General features: G+C 41.3%; 1 protein-coding gene across 10 annotated transcripts in view; it reads left to right on the top strand.

Annotated features, from left to right (window-relative positions):
* SPECC1 (sperm antigen with calponin homology and coiled-coil domains 1) overlaps window positions 1–18,723 on the top strand; it is a 283,955-nt gene that overhangs the window by 208,840 nt on the left and 56,392 nt on the right. For 8 of the 10 annotated variants that reach the window (XM_070563540.1, XM_070563547.1, XM_070563542.1 and 5 more), the window contains 4 exons: window positions 6,530–6,675; window positions 7,821–7,921; window positions 12,092–12,173; window positions 15,341–15,497. In XM_070563540.1, the coding sequence (XP_070419641.1) occupies window positions 6,530–6,675; window positions 7,821–7,921; window positions 12,092–12,173; window positions 15,341–15,497 (486 nt within the window). Of the gene's footprint in view, window positions 1–6,529; window positions 6,676–6,758; window positions 6,884–7,820; window positions 7,922–12,091; window positions 12,174–15,340; window positions 15,498–18,723 lie in introns of all 10 variants that reach the window. The other 2 variants (XR_011523688.1, XR_011523689.1) reach the window with 1 other exon arrangement.

Genomic DNA, 18,723 nt, shown 5'->3' with positions numbered 1-18,723 from the left:
TGCTTATGTAGATACATATAGTGTTCATTTTTATAAAAATGGGATTATGTACTCTGTACTTTGTTTCACTTAACAGTGTATCATGGCCATCCTTCCAGGGTAATATATATAAACTTAACTCATTGTCATAGCTACAAAGTATCCCAGAGGATGGATTTGCCCTAGACTATTCCAGTATTGTCATACTGGTGAACATCAAGGTTATATTTTCTAGGGTATTTTTTTCTTTCCAAATAATGCCATAATAACAGTCCTTATTCATATAGGCTTGTATACTTGTGTTTTTATTTTTATAGAATGAGTTCCTAAAAATACAATTCTTGCATTAAAAAATATGCACGTTTTAATTTTTAGTAGATAATGCCAGATTACTTACCTAAGACTTGTGACATTTTACTCTGGATGAGAGTCCTCATTTATACACAGCCTTAGCAGCTGTGATTAGTGTTAATCTTAATTTTTGCCAGTATGATAAGCACAAAATGCTATCTCTTTAGTACCCTTTAAAAAAAATTATGTTTATTTATTTGTTTTTGCCCTGAGTGAACATCCGTGCCAGTCTTCCTCTATTTTTTAGTATGTGGGCCACCAGCACAGCGTGGCCTCTAACAGACGAGTGGTGTAGGTCTGCGCCCGGGAACCAAACCTGGGCCACCAAAGAGGAGCGTGTTGAACCTAACCATTAGGCCATCAGGGCTGGCCCCCTTTAGTACTTTAATTTGCATTTCCGTGAGTGTATTTTTGTATGTTTATTAGCCATTTGCATTTTCTCTTTTGAGAATTGCTAGTCTAGCACTTTTGCTTTTTTTTCACTGAGCTGATTGTTTTTCTCTTATCAGTTTAAAAGTCAGTATTGTATTAGGGATGTTTGTTTATCTCAGTGTATTATGTGTCTTTTGATGTTACCGTCTTTGTCATGGAAAATTTTATATTGTTATGTAATATAATCTAGTGTTTTCCTTTAATGCTTCTGGGTTTTTGTTTTTGTTTGATTTCCCCTACCTTAATCTTATACAAATAAGCTGTTACATTTTCTTTGCTTATTTTACATACACACACACACTCTCACACTTACACACTCTCACGCTGACTCTCAGATATTGGATCCACTTTTCTTTACTTAGTCTGATGTGAGATGTGGGTCTCTTTCTTCCAAATGGATAACCAGCCATGTCAGCACCTTTTATTACCAAAACCATCCTTTGCCCACTGAATTGAAATGCTACCTTTACGTTACTTGTTTCATCTATATGCATAGGGACTTTCCCAGTATACCCTCATTTCTTTTTATCTTGAGCTGGTTTTGCTTTAAAATATTTTAATGGGAACATTAGCTTACTCTTAGCATTTTTTAAGCTTGGCTTTTCGTTTTAAATTGTCATCTTTCATGTATTTTCTTGTTTTCTCAAGGCAGATGCTAGCACGTGTCTAATTCTGTTGCTTGTCATAAATTTACAAATGTCTGTTCTCCTCTCAGTGCAGTCATTCTCTGCGTTTTACGTTATGAGATATACTCGTGGATCAGGGCATGTTTTTGCCCGTCACTTATTTTTGCTTGACCCTAAAAGTGTCTCAGGGCCTGACATTGGCCCAAGATCAGTGTCTAGAGATTCTGCTTAGATCTATACTCACCTTGCCTGACTGCTTTTAAAATCTTCTTCTCATATCTTAAACTAGAAGGAAGATTTTTTAAGGTAAATTTATGTCACATATTGGAGTCACATAAGCTTAGGTAAAGTACAGAGGAATCGGTGCCTAGTGGGGGAAATTTATCAGTATCCAGTTTCTTCTCTGTTTGGTGAAACCAGAATTCAGAGCCAGCTTTCTGGGTCTAATTTTGTGTGGCCCATTGTCCATTTTAGGTCTATACTGTGGCTCTTCCTAATCTGCCCCATTCTGCTGCTTCCTTTGTGCCTGGGATAAACCATCCCTCCCCTCTAACCATCAGATCTTCATGTCACTGCTGCTTCTCAAGAAGAGTGCTCTGCTTGCTCCTCCCAGCCCTAGCCCTCTAGGATCAAGAACATTAGTGGAATTTTCCCATGTCTTCATTTTCTTTGAAAGGGAATTGAGGATAAACTCTTAGTATTCTCTTTCCATTTTTCCCACCCCCTTATTCTCTATGTAGCAGAAATTCTTCAGAGTCTGAGGCATGTAGATGATACCTTTCTGTAGTTTTCACTGCTGATGCAGGATTTTCATGATATATTTCTTTGCTTTTTACTGTTGGGATTTGGAGATAAAGATGCTTGTGTTCAAAATTGCCATCTTACCCTGTTTGTTTTTATTGTTGTCGATATACTTATATTGAAAGTCAAAGGTAAAATGCAGAAGACACTGTTTGACACCTCAGAGACAGGATACTTACTAATTTATCTCACTCTAGAGCAACAAACTTCTTTTAGATTTGTTTCATGCATAATAATAAGAAGTATTTTGAGAAAATTACATTCCAGGTAAGGACATAGAATGAGCAAAGGCACAGAGGCAGGACATAAAAGGAACAGAACTTCAGGTGGCCAGGCTAATAGTCTGAAAGCTAGGTGGGTGGAGGGGAGTCATAGGAAATAAGTCTGTATAGGACCAGGAAAGGCCTGGAGCTGGCCTTCACTCACTTGTTCAGGAAAGAGCCCCTGGCAGTTGTAAGTACGTGATTGACATGACTGGTGTTCTTTACAAATATTAGTCTGCCAATTGTGAAGGTAGCAGTGGTGTAAGGTGACATTTCCCAAATGTAGTTAACCTTTGAGTACCTTAAAAATCCTCATGTACAAGAGCTCGCACATGCCTGGATCAAAATAGACAGCAACACAAAGTCGTGTCCCATATGATGAGGTAAATGCTATAGAAAACCAACAACATTTGAAGACTGTTCTGTAACCAAAGAAGGAAATCCGTGAATTAGAGAGGTGGAGGTAACATTTTAAAAATAAAAGCTAATTATAGATATATATGTATATGTGTGTTTAAATTATAACGAAAGCTATATAAGGTAGACTAGCAGGCAGTCAGTAGATGACGTGGTCCTTAGGAAATACATCTCCTGCCCTGTGTTCATGCGTCAAGTGACCTCACCTACAACTGTCATTCTCAGGTATGGGTTCCCACTTGCTAGGAGCAGATGATTGCATAAAAATAGGAGCAATGCAATAAATATTGGTATTATTTTTCCTTAAATGTATGTTGAATAAATTTTAAGAAGAAATACCGTCAGCATTATTTTTTTAGGACCCTTGTATACCTGTCACAGGACAACCATGTATTATGGAAAATTTGAGAAAGGCATGGCCATACAGAGCTGGATTTGCATCCCAAATTCACCGTTCACAAGCCATGTCATTGTCAAACTTTTCATCTAAAATAAAGGATAATAACTTACAGAGTTTTTCTGGAAAATTCAGTTAGATGATGTTTATGAGAAACACGATACAGTGGCAGGCGTAGACAGTGGAGTTACATCATCCACATACTTATTAGTATCATAGTTTTACATGGCTGGGAGTGGATGGAAAACATGCCTTGTTTTTGTTGTTGTTTTAAACATGGCCCCTAAACATGAGGCAGCTATTTCATCTGAGATGCCCCTCGAGAGAGAGCAAACTGGTAAATGCTGTAGAGAAACCGAATGCATTAGGCTTATTGGAAGATGGTATGTTTGTATAGAGTTGTATTTACAAACCATGCTGTGTTTTTGGGTTATTTGAGGGATTTTCAAGGCTCATTTGACTATATGTATGATTTTTATTTTACAAATTGACCTTAGAATCTAATATCTGTCTTGGGAGACAGTAGCTGGCCTTGAACAGATGTTTAACCAAGAGTGGTACCATGCAGTTTTCCCTTCATTTAGTGAATTTGCTGCAGTACACCTGGCTATATGCTTTAATAGTCTTAATATGCTTTATAGAATACAGAGTTCTTATTCTTCCTTGGAACAGGGGAAATGTAATACTTCCTTTTTTGCTAGGGTTGTTCCTGGTTAATCCCAAAGAATTCTAAGACAGGCTAGTATAAGGAATTTCAAGCCTATTTACGATTAAAGTACTAATAAAACCAGTACTGTTCTTAGTAACTGTTTTCTTTGGTTCTTCAGTTCAGACTTTATTTTGTGAATCCCTGCACGTGCGGTGGCGCGGCGCGCACACACACACACACACACACACACACACAGAGTTGTATAACACGGTGAGTGTTTAGTGCAACAGCTTCCCCACTCAAACAACTTGCAGGGTTTTCTCGTACTGACTCTTATTGTTCTAGCCAGCCAGACTGATCGTTTGAAATACGGTCTGTGGACATCTGAAGGCAGGAGTGCCGGGAATGGGTCCTTGAACCCCTGCTCTTTCCTTGTGGAGTCTAAATGAGTCTTCCTAATTATCATTTGACATGTTGAATCACAGAGAAACTTAGACAACTGAAGGGAATACCTTAGCGGAATGTAGGATTCTCCGTTTTATTCTTATTAAATCATCAAGGAATGAAATGGAAATGAATTTTTAAAAATGATCTTCCTTGGGGGCTGGCCCCGTGGCCGAGTGGTTAAGTTTGCGCGCTCCGCTGCAGGCGGCCCAGTGTTTCGTTAGTTCGAATCCTGGGCGCGGACATGGCACTGCTCGTCAGACCACGCTGAGGCAGCGTCCCACATGCCACAACTAGAAGAACCCACAACGAAGAATACACAACTATGTACCAGGGGGCTTTGGGGAGAAAAATGAAAAAATAAAATCTTAATAAAAAAAAAAAAAAAAAAAAAAATCTTCCTTTCAGGGGTGCCCTGAGTCTCTACAAGGCCCTTTGGTAGCAAGTCATTTAAATGGACTGGTAAGAAGGTGCTTCACTTTGTTTCTGACCTCCTGAGAATGGCTGGGACAGAAGTAGATTTTCTTTCTCTGCTTGTACCTACCCTGACTTTATTCTTTTTCTGCTTATTTACCACCTGATTTTAGACTGTGTAACACAATGGGGAAAATACAAAAATCAACCCCATTCAATTAAAAAACAATTTTTAAACCCATCCCCCTACCAGTTTCTGAAATGCCTGATACTGTCTTCCAAAGAAGTCATCAGTTTACTGATTTTTTTTTTTTTTCACTCGAAAGAAGGGCCTGTGGAGACAATAGTGTAGTGCAATGTGATTTCAGTGTTTTAAGTTCTGGTTCACTTAAATTTGTTCTATTCACGTTGATTACAGAGCAACAGAAGAAAGCTTTGAGAATTAAGGACAAGTAAATTCAACTGCAGAAGCTTATAAGTAGCTAGATTGATTTCAAAAAGATCAGTAAATAAATATTTTAAACTTCCGCTGACCTTATTAAAACATATGCCAGAACTATTCTGTTTAAGCCATTCTCATAAGTTAGTCATCTTCTTGCAAAACAGCTGTGGCAATTTGATATAATAAAAAGAGCAGTAATTTAGAAATCAGAAGATTGAGAGATCTTGTCTTGGCTCATTCACAGGGAGATTAAATGACATGCTAAAGTCCCCCAGATGAGGAAGCCATGCTTGAGAGAATTGAATCAGATGATCTGTCTTTAAAAGACGCTTCTATGAGTCTGTGCTGGAATTTAGAAACCACAGTAAGAACTTAACCAGGGAAGTTTGGGTGAGAGTAGGAGCTTCGCCTCATGCAGAATTGCAGTGTTATTCTAGAGTACTCTCAACTATTCTCACTCTTGGAGGGTAAGCAGTGAATGAAGCAGGATTCTGTTGTACATAATGGATTGCAGTCTAGCTGGTTTAGCAGAAAGGTATTAAATGGCTTGCAGGATTGTTGAGAGGGTGAAGAAACAGACTCCAGGCTGAGCTTCCAGGAACAACTCCCAAAGTCCCAACACAGAGCTGGGCTACCAGGGGAGCTGCTGCCTCTGCCGTGAACGGGAGCCCTAAAGTCAGGAGGCTGCCTGCCCAGTTGGAAAGCTACCACCACAGTTACCAACAGCGGAAGCATCCTGCCTCTGCTACAGTCTGTCTCAACACAGTGGACACCCTGTGCCCTGCCTCTCTCCCCCAGTTGGTCTCACGCCAAGTCTTGCCCACGTCCTGATTGATGGAACCCGTCCTGATTGATGGAACCCAAATCACATCTGAAATCTTAGGTGCAAGGAAGTCCTGAGATGTCGTCCTTCCACCCTCTGTGTGCCATGTAGGGGTGGAATACACATTGACAAGCCAGTGCACTGTATCCACCATTGACAGTAAGCCAAATATTCATAAGTGACATTTGTATTGTTTTTTTACAGTTTGCAGAGTAGACTCATGTCCATTTTATTTAGCGCTAACGTCAAATCACTCTACATATAAAAATACTATTTCTGGCCATTTCCAAGAAAACATCTCTGATAAAAATCAAGAACAGTTACTACCTTATTTCCTAAAGATGCGAAGCTGATGCAGAAAACAGGATTTTAAATTTGGGATTCTCCTTCCAGATTTGTTTATTTTCTGCACGGCGGTTGTTTCCATCTATGTCTTTTCCCCATGGAAGCATCCTCCACCTTTTCAACGTGGTGTGCTCTTTACCGTGCAGACCTGTGAATGAAGAGTCAGAGCCCTGCGAGGTCGATGCTCCTGGCCGCTGGCGTGGTGTCTGCGTGGACAGAACACCTCCAACACCTTCGGAGTCTGCTACCACTGTGAAGTCCCTTATCAAGTCGTTTGACTTGGGACGCCCAGGTATTGAATCATTTTGTTTCATAAGCAAAACTCAATTTTAAACCGTGTCCCCATATATCAAACCTGTCTCTACTCCACACTAGCCCCAAGTTGCAGCAACCAGGAGGGCTCTTTGTAGATCGTTCCACATGCAGCCACCGCATAGAGAAGACTTGCTGCAGCCTGGTTCAAGCTCCAACGAGACGACGCTGGGGAGTCTGGCTCGTGTGTGAGTCAGTCTCCTCTGTCTCTCCACCTGTTCCTCACTTTCAATTCCTGCTTTGCCATCTTCCTTTTCTGCCTCTATGTCCATTAAATTCAAGTCACTGCTGTCTGCCTTCTTACGTTCTCATGAGAAGTAGTAGGGTCAACCAGAGGCTTCATCTCCTAGGAAACGAGGCAGTGACTCTGCATCCAGCTCTCTGGTTGGTACCTCTGGCCTTCCACATCTCGCAGCATGCTCTTAGACTTTCTCCGCCTGGTCTTGTGTGTGACCAACTGTGCTAATCTGCCATTCTTGATCTTGGTACATTCCTGTCTTTTTCTGGAAATGTCTGGCTGACTCACAAGTCACCTCTATTCACTGTTACTTATATATATGAGAAAAATGCATATCTGTACTCTACATATATAAATAAACAGAAGAAACCAAATTGTACACCTGTCCAAAATAACAATATATTTCTTCCCTTGACTGCAACAAATATGCCTGTTGTTTTGGAAGACTGGAGTCCTAGCTAAAATGTAGCTGGTTGCCTGCTAAAATAGTTTGCAACTAAATTAGCTTAAGATCAGACTACAAATACGGAAAGATATGAAAGCCCAGTGACTACATTTAGGCTATAAAGATGGGACGTCAGTTAACAATAATGGTTTGTGCAAGAATTTTCCTGTTCCTTCTTGCCTTCGGTGCCTCATTACATATACATTTTCTTTTTCCTCGTGTGTCTTACGTTTAAGACCAACCCCCATTTAGTTAGCTCCTTCCCTCTCATTCCCCAGTTCAGCACTAGTCCAGAGGAGTACAGGCTAAAAGAGGAAATGTGCTACCTTACAAGTGTCATGAGATGTCTCTTTAGTGACCAAAATAGTAACAAATCAGGAACTATGATTTGCTATTTTGAACAGGAACAACATATAGATGTTCCCATCTCTTTTCTCGGCAGGTGGAGCTGGGCAGAATATTTCTGTCCATAAGACCCCTAGAAGTCCCCTAAGTGGAATACCGGTGAGGACTGCGCCAGCCGCTGCCGTCTCTCCAATGCAGGTATGGGAAGAGCCTTGCATGTGTGGGGGTGGTCAGTGCCGCGTGCTATCATGATGGTGTCTTATACCTAAGCAACAAAAGAGGAGTGGAAACCAATTGATTTATCTTTTGAGGCACATTGAACATCGTTTTTAATAAGCCTAAAATAATAATAATGAAATTTTCATTAAAATTACACTTTGGGTGCCTGATAAAGGTCTGAGAGAGACACTGTAAACTTCATAAAATTGGTTAATAGCTCGCTCTTTGTTTTCTACAAGATGACACTTGAAATTTTCAGTTAAAGGCTGTAATCTTTACTAGAAATGGACATTAAACTAGATCTTTTTCTCAAAGAATTGTTTTTGAAAAATGCCCCGGAGAGAGAGAATGTTAACAATTTATAAGTTCTTAGAGTTCACTGAATGCAACCTATGTCACCTGTGATATCTTCTGAAGATTTTAGACCAAAGCTTCTTGGCATTTTCTAAGACCAGGGCTTTTGATGTGATTGATAGCATTCAGCATGCTGCTTGCCAAGCTGAGATTGATGTTGTTATTAACAAGTACCGTTTTTTGGTATCCTTAGTAGCTATGTATATTGTTTGGGATCTTTTAAGTTTTTTTTTCGCTTTTTTGTCCTTGAAGGGGTCTTCCACCACCTTATATGAAAAAGCAAATAAAACTACTATTTATTTTATGATAATCATCAAGTTTAATAAAACTGAAATAGGTCATGCTTCATTTTTACTTATCTTTGTTGAGCTATAAACACTAGTTTGCTGGTAAATGTTTAACAACTGGCTCTGGTAACCCCATTTGGTGGTGTTTGCCAATTTCTGTGCTGTAAATATTCCCATCATTGCCAGTATCCAGCCGTCTGTGTGACGTCAGTGGACGTGGAGTGGAGAAGAGCTGTGCACTGTGTAGTATTTCTACAATACAGACACAGGAGGCGTAGATAACCTCAATAGTAAAATGAGTAAGAAGCAATGAGTTTTGAGTATTTGTTGCTTTTGCTTTTAATTGAGTTTAATTTTACTAACAGCTGTGTTTAACAGCTAGCTTGTAAAATTCCTGATCATTTACCAGCTGGCCCTTATGAGCAGGTAGGCATCAGCTACAGCACACCGCTGGCTGTCATTCGTGTAAAGTGCACAACTCTTTAATATATAATGCAGCTTAAATGTTTCCATATGGATGCACCCATGTAACAAACCCCAAAATAAGCATCTCCATCACCTCAGAAGGCCCCCTCATGCCACCACCAGTCAGTAGCCCCTTAGAAGTAACCAGGATTCTGACCTGTCAGCAGAGATTAGTTTTGTGTAGTCTTGGACTTCATGTAAGTAGAATCATATAATATCTTTTCTTTTGTGACTAGATTGTTTTTCTCAACATTAGATCTGTGAGAGTCACTCATGTTGTTGCAGGAGTTTGTTCTTTTTCATTGCTGTACAGTGTTCCTTTGTGTAAATATACCACAGGTTATCTATTCTACTGATGGTTGACTTTTAGATTATTTCCAATTTTTTACTCTTGTGCTTATTTTAAAAGTATCTGGGGGCCGGCCCAATGGTGCAGCAGTTAAGTTCACACGTTCCACTTTGGTGGCCTGGGGTTTACCAGTTCAGATCCTGGGTGCGGACCTACACACTGCCTGTCAAGCCATGCTGTGGCACGCGTCCCACATAGAAAGTAGAGGAAAATGGGCACGGATGTTAGCTCAGGGCCAGTCTTCCTCAGCAAAAAGAGGAGGATTGGCAGCAGATGTTAGCTCAGGGCTAATCTTCCTCAAAAAAAAATAAATAAAAAATAAAAACTATGTTTTCCCAAAAATTTCAGTGTAAAGGGAAAAAAGTTGAAAATCTCCCTTGCTTCCTAGTCCCAGAAGTAACGTCTCTCTATGGCTTGTTGTGTATCCTTCTAGAAGTTTCTCTTTAGCATAATGTGTGTTTAGGGAGGGTGAGAAAGTTTTATAAATTGGATTGTACTACACATTATTCAGACACTGGCTCGTTTTGCTTTGTCTTTGGAATGTAATCCCTGAGGGTGGGGTTTTTTTTTTTTTTAAAGATTTTATTTTTTTCCTTTTTCTCCCCAATGCCCCCCGGGTACATAGTTGTATATTCTTTGTTGTGGGTCCTTCTAGTTGTGGTATGTGGGACGCTGCCTCAGCGTGGTCTGATGAGCAGTGCCATGTCCGCGCCCAGGATTCGAACCAACGAAACACTGGGCCGCCTGCAGCAGAGCGCACGAACTTAACCACTCGGCCACGGGGCCAGCCCCTGAGGGTGGGGTTTTTATCTATTTTGCTTGCTGTTTTATCTCGTCCAGAACAGTGGCCAGCACATAGTCATATCATAGTAGAAGCTCAGTGCATATTTGTTGAATGAGTGGAGGAGTATATCAGAGGCATCTTTAAATGTCAGTATTTGGAGAAGTAGTTCATTCATTTGAAAGGCTGCGTAGGATGCCGTGACTTACTGAATCAGTCCTTTATTGATGGGAATTTAGGTGGTTTTGGATTAAACTTATTATAAAAACAATGCAGTCAAATTCCTTCTACAAATTTTTGTCCACTTAAGGGACTGTTTCTGTATGAGAGTGTGTCATGATTAATTTGCAGATGTCAGAAATCATTCTAGCTAGTTAAGCAGAAAGAAATTTAACACAGGGAAGGCTCGAGGCGAAGGTTCTAGTCTGTACTGAGCTTCCAAGAAAGGTTCCCAGAACACCTCAAAGTTGGCCTGTTAGAGGAACTTCTATTTCTGCCAGAATCAGGAAGTCTTTCTCTAAGTGCTTGCCTAGGACGAGCACTTCTGTCAGGACCTAGGATGAGCTTTAGAACCAGCCCGCCACAGGTGCGATCACTGCCCGCACGACAGTACTGTCCTCCAGGTTCACCCGTGTTGTAGCATGTGACAGGACTGCCTTCTCTTTTAGGGCTGAATAATATTGCTTTGTGTGTAAATATACATTTTCTTTATCCAGGCATCTGTTGGGGGACATTTAGTTTGTTTCCACCTCTTGGCTGTTGTGAATAATGCTACAATGAATGTGGGTGTGCAAATATCTCCTTAAGATCCTGATTTCAGTTCTTTTGAATAAATACCCAGAAGTAGGACTGCTGGATCGTATGGTAGATCTATTTTTAATTTTTTGAGGAGCCTCCCTATTATTTTTCATAGCAGCTGTATCATTTTACATTCCCGCCCACAGTGCACAAGGGTTCCAGTTTTTCCACGTCCTTGTCAACACTTGTTATTGTCTGTTGTTTTTTTTTAATAGTGATCATCCTAACAGATGCGAGGTGATAGCTCGTTTTGTAGTTTTGATTTGCATTTCCATGATAATTAGTGATGTTGAGCATCTTTTCACATGCCTCTTGGCCATTAAAAAGCAGTAGTTTTTACACACATCCTTGAACATACATAGAATATTCCAGGAAGATATTCACAAAGCTGATTAATGATGATTACCCCCAGGGAAAAGTACTGGGTGATGGAAGTGAAAGGGAGACTTTCTTTTCACTATGTATCCTCTCTATTCCTTTTGAAGATCATGTCAATTGCATTTATTACCTATTCAAATAAATAAATTGTTTTAGGGGCCAGCCCCATGGTTGAGTGGTTAAATTCACACGCTCTGCTTCAGCAGCCCAGGGTTTCACCAGTTCTGATCCTGGCCGTGGACATGGCACTGATCGTCAGGTCACGCTGAGGCAGTGTCCCACATGCCACAACTCGAAGGACCCGCAACTAAAATATGCAACTGTGTACTGGGGGGATTTGAGGAGAAAAAGCAGGAAAAAAAAGTTGTTTTAAAAAGTCCCCCTGGGGGCCGGCCCTGTGGCCAAGTGGTTAAGTTTGCGCGCTCCACTGCAGGCGGCCCAGTGTTTCATTGGTTCAAATCCTGGCCACAGACATGGTACCGCTCATCAAGCCACGCTGAGGCAGTGTCCCACATGCCACAACTGGAAGGACCCACAACTAAGAATATACAACTATGTCCCGGGGGGGCTTTGGGGATAAAAAGGAAAAAAGAAAATCTTAAAAAAAGAAAAAAAAGTCCCCCTGGTGATTCTCATGAGCTTGAGAAGCGTTGTACAGACAGGCAGGCACGCACCTTCCTCATGCTCCTCCTGGTGTCACAAGTTCACCTGCACCGCTTTGCCCTTTGGTTTCTTAGAGGCATTCAGCGTACAGCAGTGTCCGGCCAGCCAGCAAAGGAGGGACGCAACGCCTGGATCTTCCAGACCTTCCCCTCTCAGGTAAATTACCTTCAACATGAAGTACTTTTGACTTATTTCTTTGTGGGGTTAACTTTTCTTCTTTTCTTTGCGTGAAACTGAGGTTAGAAAAACAATCATTGGCGTTTATTCCAAACAATTTCAGGCTCTAAGTGTATGTGTTGTGGATATCAGACCCTAACTTCCTGCAAGCTGCACTTCTCAGTGTGCTCACGTTCCAGAGAAATGTTGAACTTTGGGGCTTTTTTCTTTGTTTTTTACTGAATCTCAAGAGAATATTGTATAATCTTTCAAAGTAACTATTTTAAGAAAAAATCTTATCTGATTCTGAAAATCTCTTGCTTCCAGAATTCTCAAAACATGCCTCCTTTGAGATGTCTTGGTCTTTGAGTGTGATCATCTTCCTGTTATTACACTGTATATTTTTTTTAAATTCACATCCTGATGGCGAAGCGGTGGTTGTAGTCCGCAGTCCTCACAGGGTCACGTTTTCACTCCTGCTGCGCTCCCACGCTGATGGCCGATGTGAAGTGGCAGTTAGGGGGGAGTCTGAGGAGCGGGACTGCTCGAGTCTGAGTCTTGGCGCTGCCACCTGCAGTCCCGCTTTGGCCCAGTTATTGCACCTCTCTGCCCTGTTGCCCTCGTCTGTAAAACGGAAATAATGCTGTCTACCTCATAGGATTGCATCAGGGGCTGAGTGGACACGGCCCCGTGTGGGGTGAGCGCTGTAGGAGTGTCGACTGTTGTCACCTTACCTGCTGTCTTCTTCCAGATCAGTTCACGTGCCAGAACAGAGAGCCGTGAGCAGAATGTTAAAGTTGTCCAGGATATATACCGTAGAAATTTATATATATGTGTCCACTGTCATGAGGAGACAAAAAAGATAAAGAGAACACTAAATGAATGATTTACTGATATCTGTAGGAAGAGAGAAAGCCAAAAGTCCGGATCACATAGATAGAAATCCTTTGTTTTTAAGTTCAGTCGTGGCTGCATGATGACATTTCAGTCAGTGATGTTTTGGTGAACGATGGACGGCACATACAATGGTGGTCCCCTAAGATTAGTACCAAGTAGCCTAGGTGCGTGGTAGGCTATTCCATCGGGTTTAGTGTAAGTCCACTCTGTGATTTCACACAACAACAAAATTGCCAGACGACACACTTCTCAGAACGTGCGCCCATTGTTAAGCGATGCCTGACTGTATGAAACAACATTTCTCTAACAGTGTGAATAAAAAGAATTCCCACTGTGCTTCTTTTAGATCATGGTCAAACATGGTCAGGTTTATTCCTAAAATAGTTGTTTCTGTGAGATAAGTTTCACCCTTGGATTGTAAATTCTTTCACTTTACCACCTTATTTTTTTCCATTCTGAATTTAGTTTTCTTTTTCATGGAGTTAATAAGGGTTTTAGACTTAGGTAAACATGGACATTAAGGATTTAAAGATTACATGTGAGAGATTCGGGCCCCAGAATTGTGAAGTGACTTACAGTGGCCACGCTGATTTTGAGTAGCTCTGGGATCAGCATAGGATTTTTCCTGATTCTTTCCACCTTGTTGCCTTTTGGTAATGAGGCTGGTGATTGCTCTGATTAGCAGCTTCATAAAGAAGCGATAAAGGTTTATATAGGGCTTCCAGTCATAATAATGACTTCCGGGAGGAAGGAAATGGTGACCAAAGACCAGAGGATAGTCTAAGGCCAGGAGAATAAGAAACGGGGTGAGTGAGTCCAGCAGAGCAGGTCGTTAGCCCTGTGCACACCACATGCCCCTTTACAGGAAACGGAGGGGAGGTCACAGCAGAGTATTGAGAACCTGCCTGATTTGACTTCTCCACACTTGCTCTGTCATGTAAAATAGGGAATAGCTTGATATGCATAGTGCTGTGTGCCTGGGCGAGGCTTTTTTTTCAAAACTATGGTAAAATACCTGTAACATAAAATTTACCATCTTAACCGTTTTTGAGTGTACTAAGTGGGCTTTTGGTCATAGTATTCGTGTCTGTTCCTCCAGCTTTAAAATCTCCTTTCGTGTAGAGAAACCATTCCTATAATTGACAAGATAGATACCGATGCTGAGCCCACAGCAGCTGTTCCCCTGCAGGAACTAGTTTGTTGTGAGCGCCCCCTCTGTGCTCCCACCTGGCACGTGTCTACCAAGATGATTCTACTTACTACTCAAAAAAGGATTGCCCTGTGAAAATGGCTTGCTTTCAGGCAAGCTTTGCCAACATTGAGGTCATCAGAAGCTGCAGAAACGGGATTTATGCACTGTTTTTGTTGTTCTCTGTAGTGATGTAAACACTGTTTTTCTCCGCTCTTCCGAGCTAATTGGCCTCACTCCCAGCTTTGCTACCCATAATTGGTGGCTATTAGCTGTACAAATATTGTTTTCTTCCATGACTGTTTATGGTGTCATAGGAAGGGACCCTGGCCTCGGCCTGGAGACTGGCCTGTTGTGTGGCACTGAGCAAGTCGCTTAATTCTCTGAGCTCCCATTTCCTGTAAATACAAACTGGACAATCTCGGAAATTTTCTCCCATTATTTATTTTGGTAATCCTTTAAGAAATATCATCTGGAGGATTTAGCCTGTTTCGGCTCAGACTACTATGACAGCAGAGAGGAGCCTTAAAAGAATTATTTTTACTTATTGTTAGTGAGCCAGGCCCTGTGATTGGAGTGGCTTTTTTTCTTGTAAAATAGTTATCATTCTTGGTTCCCAGCTTTTTGTCTGCTGCCACTTGTGACCTGATCATCACATTAGGCATCTTCTTCCCAGCTCTCTCTGTCAGATGCTTATCCATTAAAACGAAGTGCTTTACTTGGGAACAGGGCTGGCTTGTGGGCATGCGACCTGTGCAACTGCACAAGGCTCTCAGACAGGCCATGGTTCAATGCTGTACTGGTGCCATCTTGAAATTCATAATAATTTTTGGACAAGGGGCTAATTTGACATTAGTCCCTGTGAATTATATAGTCGGTCCTGCCTGCAGAATCCTTTCTTGAAAATACCATGTCGTTCTTTGCCTTTTTATTACTTGATCCAGAAACTATATCTATATATCTGTATCTATTATATATTTGTACTTGAGAATAAAACGAGAATTGTATTGTACTTGAGAACAAAGTGTGATGACCAGATTCTCTTCTTCAGGAATAGGTGATTATGTTGTTGTTCACACAGATCTTCTAAAGGGAAGGGCTGAGGACCTGAAACCGGACCCTTATCTCCGTAAGAGTCCCTCGCTCGAGTCACTGAGCAGACCCCCTTCTCTGGGCTTCGCGAGCACCAGACTGCTGAGCGCTTCCACTGGGGGCTTGAAACCACAAAGCAAACTCAGGTATCGCATTTTCGGCGGTGAGAAAGCAGAGCGGCACTGGCTGGAGCGTCGTACTCTTCCTTTTGTGTTATCCCCTCTGGTCGATTTACTCCTACAGATATTTCCTGCATGAAAATGATAAAGACACAGGACCTGCCTCCAACCAGTCAGAGAAGAGGGCACTGGACAGTAGTACTGAGCAAATGAGAAAAAGGGCTGTGAGGAAAGAAGTAGAAGCAGAGTACTTACTTGGGTCTTGAGTTGGATCCGGAAGTCGAGGGAGGGGGGAAGTGTTTCTGCGGGGAGCCTGAGGGTGCCATGGTGAGGAGCTGTGGCAGAGTGTTCAGGGACCAGTGGGAGGTTTCGTGTGGATAGACGAGGCCGTGGGCTTTATGAGGACAGGGATCTGGCCTACGTTCACCAAGCGCTCAATCCATACTGGCTGGGGATGTGGGGAGATGGTTAGGATATCACCGCTGGAAAGGCAGGTTGAGCCACATTGCGAGGGGTCTTCATTCACAACGTGGTAAGAGGTTTGTACTTACTTTGGTAAAGCAGTGGGAACCACTTAATTTGTGGGATTTTTGTTTTTGATTTTGAGTAGTGGTACAGTAAACAGTGGCGTATAAAAAGGATTGGAGGGACATTTCTAAATTAGTGGTTAAAGAGGACTGATGGAGTGGGAGAGGGGAGGGAGAGGACAGAGACTGTCAGGGGTGGTCAGTAAGGGCCTGCCTTCGTTCTCATACCTCTGCCACCTCCTCCCTTTTCAGTGCTCCTGGTCACCCAGCCACAGCAAACCTGTTTCAACTCCTTCCTCACTGTCCATTCACTTCCCTGCTTCTCCATGTTGGGTCGGTCTTCTAAAACACTGAGTGCATCCTGTGCAGACCCTCTCAGAAACCTCTCATGACTCTTGTGTCCCCACTTCGGTCCGTACTCCTTATCCTGGTCTTCTAGCTTCTCCACAGCCTCGCCCTTCCACAGCTCACCTGCTAGGATGTCCCAGCCCTTCACTCCATCCAAGCCCATTTTACTCCCTGCCTTTGCAAAATAAGGCAAGCATTTCTAACTGCTTACAAGGTTCTGGCCTGAATTGTCTTCCTTTTGTCCTTTCACACTCCTAAATACTACTTCTCCTTCAGGGTCAAACCTTCTGTGAGGTTGTAGCTAACCACCCTGGTAACAGCGACACCCCCTTTCTCTGCCTTTGGTTTCTGACACTCGTTTGGGTATTTAAGTCACTGTTGCACGGTTTGCATGCCTTTGTCCCTGGTCAGGGTGTAATTTAGTGGAGAGTAAATACTTCACCTTACACTTTGGTGTCTTTCTCAGCCCTTATGTTGTGCTACACACATAGCATTTCACTCAGTACTTAGGTATAGGTAGATGGATGAATGTACTGAATTAGCTGCTTTAGGAATAATGACTTTTTAAGAAATATTATAACTACATTATGAGTATTATTATAAAAGTATTTTATAAAAGTCTGAATAAGTTAGCTCTTGTAATATCTTTGGGTGTAGCCTATATTTGGACCCAAATAGATGAAGTCATATCTTTTCAGAGGTTTAATTTAAGGCCCCAGATAATACGTATCAGTCTTGTTTATATGCCAGAGATTTAAATAATCAAAACAAGTTTTAAGGACCAGGGTTAGTGCTATTATGAAATTGCTCATTTCTTTTTGCCAGAAATGCATACAAAAAGGCCATGTGTATGTTTATATGCTATTTATAGTGTGCCTTTCATAGTGAAAGCTTAAATTCATGTAATTAATTTATTTGATTTTTATATTCATGTAATTGAGATAAACCAAGACAGGATAGAAATTACCTACTTTGGAAGTTCTCATCCTCTTCTTAATTTTTTTCTTTTTGGTCATCATATCTAGTTAACTTTATTTCTTTTTTCTTTTTTTTTTTTTTGAGGAAGATTAGCCCTGAGCTAACTACTGCCAGTCCTCCTCTTTTTGCTGAGGAAGACTGGCTGGCCCTGAGCTCACATCCGTGCCCATGTTCCTCTACTTTATATGTGGGACGCCTACCACAGCATGGTGTGCCAAGTGGTGCCATGTCCGCGCCGGGGATCCGAACTGGCAAACCCCAGGCTGCTGAGAAATGAACGTGCGCACTTAACCACTGCACCACTGGGCCGACCCCCAACTTTATTTCTTAAATAAAACTATTTGGTAAATGTTTTAGTCATCCATTTGTATAGAAATTCTTTTCCAAGCCTTCATTTCAGTATTCTATAATTCGTCAGGCTTAGAAATTTGGCTCTGAGGGATGAAATAAGAGCAGACATAGTAAACACAGGCAAAGTCAATGTGGCTTCATAGTTAACAGCAGCTCTGACCACAGAGAATCATGGACTTGAGTTTACAAGTCTGCCAGACACAGGAAACACAATCTTCAAATTATGGAAGAAAAATGTTAATTCAAGTATGAACTCTTTCTTAAAATCTCTCTACCTTAATTCATATTGCTTAAGTCTAAATCATCCTATTCCTCTTTTAAAAATCATTTAAAAATATTTTTATTAAATATTATGTAGAGACAAAATAATCATCATCATAAAATATGTATAGGGTATAAAGAGTAACAACACGATGAAGATTCGCCTGGATACCCACCTTCCAGTTTAAGGAAAAGAAAATCATTACCTTTGAAGTTTCCTACCAGCCCCTCCGTTTGCATTACCCCCGTCCTCCTCCAGGGTCACCACTGTGCTGAATTTTATGTATGCCTTTCTTTGCTTTTCTTTACAGTTTCATCACATACATTTGCAGCCCCAAAAATATAATCATCATATTTAAAATTTTGTATACAGTCGTACGTTGCTTAACAACGAGGATACGTTCTATGAAATGTCGTTCTGCAGTTTTGTTGTGCGAACATCACAGAGTGCACTTACTCAAACCCAGGTGCTACAGCCTTCTACGCACCTGGGCTAGATGGCACTGAGATTATGGGACCACAGCCATGTGTGCAGTCCGTTGTTGACTGACTTGTCGTTACACTGTGCGTGCCTGTTCATGGAAACATATTATATTATATATTTGTTCTTTTGTTTTCTTTTTTTAAAGTGCAAAATTGTTCCTGCTCTTCTTTCAAATTATCACATCCATCTATAATTTGTTAGTTTTTCTTGCTATATAATAGCATTCCATTGTATGGATATGCCACAGTTTATCCGTTTTCCTGATGATGTACATTTGGTTGTTTCTAATTTTTGCTCTTGTAAA

Source organism: Equus przewalskii, chromosome 10, assembly GCF_037783145.1.
Source record: "Equus przewalskii isolate Varuska chromosome 10, EquPr2, whole genome shotgun sequence".
In the NCBI taxonomy this organism is placed as follows: domain Eukaryota; kingdom Metazoa; phylum Chordata; class Mammalia; order Perissodactyla; family Equidae; genus Equus; species Equus przewalskii.
This window is presented reverse-complemented; position numbering and strand designations above follow the sequence as displayed.